At 37.5% G+C, this 6,164-nt stretch overlaps 1 protein-coding gene across 1 annotated transcript in view; it reads left to right on the top strand.

The window, feature by feature from the left end:
* The first annotated feature begins 482 nt into the window (after positions 1-482).
* glra1 (glycine receptor, alpha 1) overlaps positions 483-6,164 on the top strand; it is a 60,958-nt gene continuing 55,276 nt past the window's right edge. The window contains exon 1 of the mRNA XM_016553646.1: positions 483-1,316. Coding sequence (XP_016409132.1) covers positions 1,270-1,316 — 47 coding nt within the window. The 5' untranslated portion in view covers positions 483-1,269. The remainder of the gene's footprint in view (positions 1,317-6,164) is intronic.

Genomic DNA, 6,164 nt, shown 5'->3' with positions numbered 1-6,164 from the left:
CGGTTTTAGTACTTGTTTTTGTTTCATTATTGTTGTAATGTTTATATTTTGCTGAAAAAGATATGGATGATTTCAGTGTAACCTGTTGACAGGCCATACAAAAGGTGAATGAATAAAAATGGTTAAAAATGTGTTGTCGATTATACTTTTGTTGCCAAGATTTTGGTGTTGAGTAAAAATAAACAAACAAAAACTCTTTTCCTTTTTAGGTAGGCTACAGTCTATCTCTTCAACAATCTAATAAACATCGTAATTGGTTGGTAAGAAATGCCCCAGTGCCGCGAACAGAGTTATAGGCACTGCAGCTCTCTGCCATCCAATGTCTTTTTGTAGTATGTTTCTGAAAACTGCCATACGTAAATACATACAGTATACTGCCCCAAAACAGCGTAGCCCTCGAAGTCCAACATATGGCAGTGCCCATCTCCAATCCGAGGAGGAGGCATTTGTCTGGAGTGCCATTCAGACCAATGACAGCAGCATGTGGGCGTGTGTTGAGAGTGTGTGAGGTGCTTTTTGAGTTTAGTAAATGACTGCAGCAAGAAATACTGTGCGACTGAGGGGTTTATGAGCGATGGAACAGGCTCTGTGTGCCGAAATATCAACGTTTGGGCTTTTCCGACGAGGATTCAAGAAAAACGTTGAAACCTAAAATGAGCAGCGTCTCCTAACTGGACCAGACAATGGAAGTAGCTTCATGCAGCAATAACAATTCACCCCTGGGAAACAAGTACCTACTAAATCAGACTACCTCAGCCAGAGGTAGCTAAAACTAACGCGTGGCTCGAAAGCGGCACATTTCTTCATTGGGATGCGTGTAAAAAGGAGCGTGGAGGAAAAGAGCAGACGCGTATGTATATTTTCCCAATGACTTTGGAGACATTCCGGCGCGCCGAGGAGATATAGTGCATAGTTTCGGTTGTTCTGAATGTTTGCGATGGAGCGTCTTTGAATAGTCTTGCATCTAATGCTGCTATGGATCGTCCGGAATGAACATCTGAATTTATCTCATCGAGTTTTTTTTCCACAGCGCTGTTTCTTCCACCTGCAAATTCCGCAACCCGCGTGAAACAGGAGCTCAGCTTCGTCTACACAGCCTCTGTCGGGAAGATGACCAGCTCGTCTGCATGCTCTTGAGATTTGTTTGGCCTTTTTGGGAATCCGAAACAAGCAAAGGACGAATTGTTCACCTCAGAAGTGAGAGAAGAAGGAATTGTAGGGTGCACTGAGCTGTAGCGAACTACATCCACTCATCTCCAACCTGACACAATGTTCGCACTCGGGATTTATTTGTGGGAAACTATTGTATTTTTCAGGTACGTATCGCGCTGTTTTGATGCAAGAGTGTTTGTTTCTTTTTTTTAAACTCTAGCATGCTATTTGTTCTCTTGTTTCCTATGGATATAGATGGTTTCTTTACTTTTGCTGAGAATGTTGTATTTAGGAAAATAGGTACGATCATTTCAAGTAGTAGTAATGATTGACTAGTTGGCCTGCTAATTCATCTACTGTAATCTCTTGTCTGCTAATTAAAAACAAACCAAGTCATAATTCCATGTCATTCAGTTATCCGAGTCAGAAATGGCAAGGATTCCCTTTAAAACAGGCTGAACAGCGAACACTAGTGGCGATTCGACGAATAGAAAGTTATCAACAGGCATATGAAGGCAACTCACTGCCTGTAATGAATGTGGGGGAGTGTTATTAAAAAGGTTGTTTCAGCAGAATTATGTACAGATTTATTTTTAATAAATAGTCATTTCTGTGAATAATGTTCTGATCGTAATCGGCTAGGATTCGCCTTGCGCTGCTCAAATGGTCTTTTTGTCAACACTATCGCAGTTATAATCAACTGTCTCAACGACAAAACAAAACACTAACATTATTTTTGTAATGTGTTTGTGATGTGTAAATCTATAATAATGTGTAAATCGTGATAAATAATGACAATATGTTTTGTTGGCGGTAGACAACGATCGGGAAGCTGTTGCTATGGTTACGTCATAGCGGAGCAGCGATTTTGAGCATACATTTAGCGCGTTGCGAACTTTTGTTGTTGATGAAATATTATTTGAAAACGATGTTAAAATATATAATTATGTAAAAACAGTACCTACTTTTAATATCCAACCTTTTTCTTTGGGGGTCAAGTCTTAAAGGATTAGTTCACCCAAAAATGAAAATTCTGTCATTACTGACCCTCATGTCGTTCTAAACCCGTAAGACCTCCGTTCATCTTCGGAACACTAAATAAGATATTTTTGATGAGTTCTGAGAGCTCTCTGACCCTCCCATAGACAGCAATGTAATTACCACGATCAAGGTCCAGAAACGTAGCAAGGAGATCGGTAAAATATTCCATGTAACATCAGGGATTCAACCGTAATTTTACGAAGCTACGAGAATACTTTTTGTACGCAAAGAAAAGAAAACTCGTCGTCTCCGCGTCACCCTGGTGCCATTTTGGAGAATGTCCACTGAACGTAAACAGCTTATGTTATTCTGTGTCAGCTGCGTCACGCGGATACGTTTTATATGGTGTTTATGCTTTGATTTGAACGAAAACAACGTATCCGTGTGACGGTAATTACATTGCTGTCTATGGGAGGGTCAGAGAGCTCTCAGAACTCATCAAAAATATCTTAATTTGTGTTCCGAAGATGAACGGAGGTCTTACGGGTTTAGAACGACATGAGGGTGAGTAGGCCTAATTAATGACAGGATTCTCATTTTTGGGTGAACTAACCCTTTAATTATTGGGTTAGAACCTCTAACCCTTAATAATTCGCACTCTAAATGAGGATATTATGGCAAATGTGTTGTGATTAAAAAATTGTAATTAAATATTTATAATCGTTAATTTATAAATAATATGTTCTTTATTTATCCATCTATCATCCATTCTATCTGTCCATTTCTAATCCATTTCTATTCTATCTATCCATCATTTTCATTCATTAATTCAAGGAACAATGCATTAAATGACAGTTGTACAGCTGTATGACAAGAAAGTGTAGGCCTCTAAAAATCTTACAGCATGTTTATGCAGATTTATTCATTATTACAGTTTAATTAAAAAGGAACACTTGATTTGAAAGATGCAATTTCAGGCTCTAGGTTAATGGTCCACATACGGATTATTCTATCATAATGCTGATTATCTCAAATGTCAGAATCCTTTAACAATAACTGTATCACAAAAGGATTCACCTTATCTAGCCGGTGGTTTGCAGAAATTATTTAGCATTCTATGGCCAGTGTTTAGTTAATGAACTAGAATCAGGATATTGCAGTCTCAGCTCTTGCTGCTGAACTTTGCAGAGCCTGTTAATTGATATCTCTTTCCCCGTCTCAGCCTACACCCCAACCTCATTTCACATGCAGACTTACTACTAGACATTGAACACTCTGTCAATGCTAATGCCACTGACGAATACAAATTGTACACAAACATCATTTGCTCTATGAATTGCATCTCTCTAATTGATTTCCATATTAGCCTGCACATTTTCCATGCAGGAATTGTCACGTGAGAGGCTGCCGTTTGCATGTCACTGAGGCATAGCTATTAAAATACAGCACATGAATAAAGCAGACAGGATGTAATGTCATCACGCTAAAATATGCAGGTAAAGCCATGAATGGCTAATCCAATTAACGGCAGAGGCAGCGGTGTGAATGTAGTTTATATGCACTGTGAAAAACTGTTCTTGTGGTAACATCTATATTAATTGGTTTAAGACAAAAACAAATAATCCCCAATTTAGCCTAACGAAAGCAACATATTACAAAATAGCTACTTAAAATATTACAAGATATAAGAAGATTTGAGAAGACGTCCTAATAATACAAAATACTCTAAAATCATAATAAATTTAATTATATACTAAAAATATAATAATTTAATATTTACAATAAAAAATATAATACAATATTCAATATCCTAAAAAGACTAAAGAAACTAATTTCAGTACAAAATAAATAAAAGTAAAATATGTATATTATCAAATTCCATAAAAATAAATAAATAAATGCTTGGTTTGTAGGTTATGTTCAAGCTGAGTCAGAAAAAATATCAAATGAACCCAAGCAAGGACTTCTCTTTGTAGTGCTGTGCCAGTGACGCTCTGTTCCCTGTGTCATTTATTATTTTTTATTATTATTTTTTTTTACACTGTCATCTCCTCTGGTTTGCATGAAGACCCAGATGTGCCCTGCACTCACTTTGAAAGTGTAGTTGCATTGTTTTGGGACATTACTGCATATTCTTTTTCTGTTAAATTGCTGCTAAAAGCTCAGCGATTAAAAATTGCACTTGCCTCAAGGGTTAATATCTGCTAATAGAGATTAGTATCAGAGTTTAGTTTTGGTCTCTCTGGTAATTATATATGCACAGGTAATGACAGCATTGAAACAAGCAGATGCATATATGCTCTCAAGTTTGTGCTCTGCTCAATAAGCTTTTTACTGATTTTCCCAATAAAAGTGGAAGTAAATGAGAGGAAGGATGGATAGCTCAATATCTGAAGATAAAGCCTGTAAATAGTCATCTCTGTAAACATTATTTTTACTCCTAATAAATCATTAATAATCAAAGACAAGATCGTGCCACAAATAGCACTGACACGTCACTAGCCATACTCATTTTGGTTTTGGATCCACCACCTTTTTTGTATTTATAGAGGTCTGTTTTATATGTGCAAAATATTTGAAGATCAAGTACTTTTGGGCTTATTGCGATATGTTCTCTTCTGTCCTTCAGTTCTGTAACCACACTGACAAATAAAGAGCGGCTTGAAGAAATGGCATTTTGGTGCCAGAGAGGCCTTTGATTTCTTGAGTGTTACAAGATCAATAAGGATTGTGTTCATCAGTGGTCCTAAGAACGTAATGAGCTACACTTAGGGCTAATGATTGGATGCTCACATTAAAGTATGCGGGTCTCTGGGTTGTTTGCATATATTTTCTGGCAGGATGCTCTGCTTTGGTACCTGCTGCTTCAGCAGAAAGATCAGGCCCTCTCCACTGCCATGGCCAGCATCGATCAAGGTTCATTTGTTCAGCGCTGCCTTGATTAAGTGAAACCATTAATTACTAAAGACGCAGTCTAAAACCCACATTATGTATCCAGCTTACTCCGTCCTTTGTCAACTATGGTTGCGATGAGATGTATATGCAGGGAAGCAAAACTAATAGAGACTGTATCCTCAGATTTCACACTGTCACAAAGATTTTTTTCAATGGCGCATTTATGTAAAGAGTCTATAGTGACAGAGAATGGCTCTGGAAGAGACTCAATAATCTGGCACACTGTGACTAATCTTATTATGTATGCATTGCAACATTTTACAGTAAACACAAAGGAATGAGCAAATTCACACGTTTTATTTATATTATATATATGTAAACATTTGACTTCAGTACAAAAAATAAATTGGTCTGCTCTGCTGTCTCCTTTTTTGTTTTGGGTAAAATAGCTTTGGATTATAAAAACAGAAATACTGTGAAATATTACAATTTAAAATAACTTTTCTATTAGAATGCATTTTAAAATGTAATTTATTCCTGTGATACAAAGCCTTTACTCCAGTATTCAGTGTCACATGATCCTTCAGCAATCATTCTAATATGATGATTTGCTGCTCAAGAAGCATTTATTGTTAGGGGTTCAAGCACGTAGTGCTGAAATCCTATTGCAGGGTTCCTCAATAGGCGGCCCGTGAGAGAAAAATGTTTGGCCTGCACTAATTTCAAATAATGTGGCATGAAAATTCAAACGCAGCATCAGAAAGCGACATTAACGTATCGTGTCTACACCGGACGCGAGCGGCGCGACGCAGCAAAATACAATAGAACCCATTATAATCAGTGATGCTGTCTACACTGGATGTGGGTCGAGTCACGCGACACGAGAAATCCCCGACAGTAAACTGCTGACTCGTTCTATTTATAACGTACTGACACAAAGTTCAAATGATTTGCAATGCTTTGTCACGTCCAGTGTAGATATGATGTGACAGCAAAAACATGGCGAGTGTGAAGAAAAGAAAAGTGCGGAAAATAGATGATTCAAATGTGAATGGACTGAACAGTTTTGAGTGAGTGACTGATATCTTTGTTATGGAATACACGTGTTGGTTCGCAGTGAGTTCACAGTTTTAACG

This window comes from Sinocyclocheilus rhinocerous, unplaced genomic scaffold (genome assembly GCF_001515625.1).
Source record: "Sinocyclocheilus rhinocerous isolate Xijiao unplaced genomic scaffold, SAMN03320098_v1.1 scaffold44, whole genome shotgun sequence".
Taxonomy (NCBI): Eukaryota; Metazoa; Chordata; class Actinopteri; order Cypriniformes; family Cyprinidae; genus Sinocyclocheilus; species Sinocyclocheilus rhinocerous.
The sequence above is the reverse complement of the archived record's forward strand: the minus strand, read 5'-3'. Positions and strand labels throughout refer to the sequence as shown.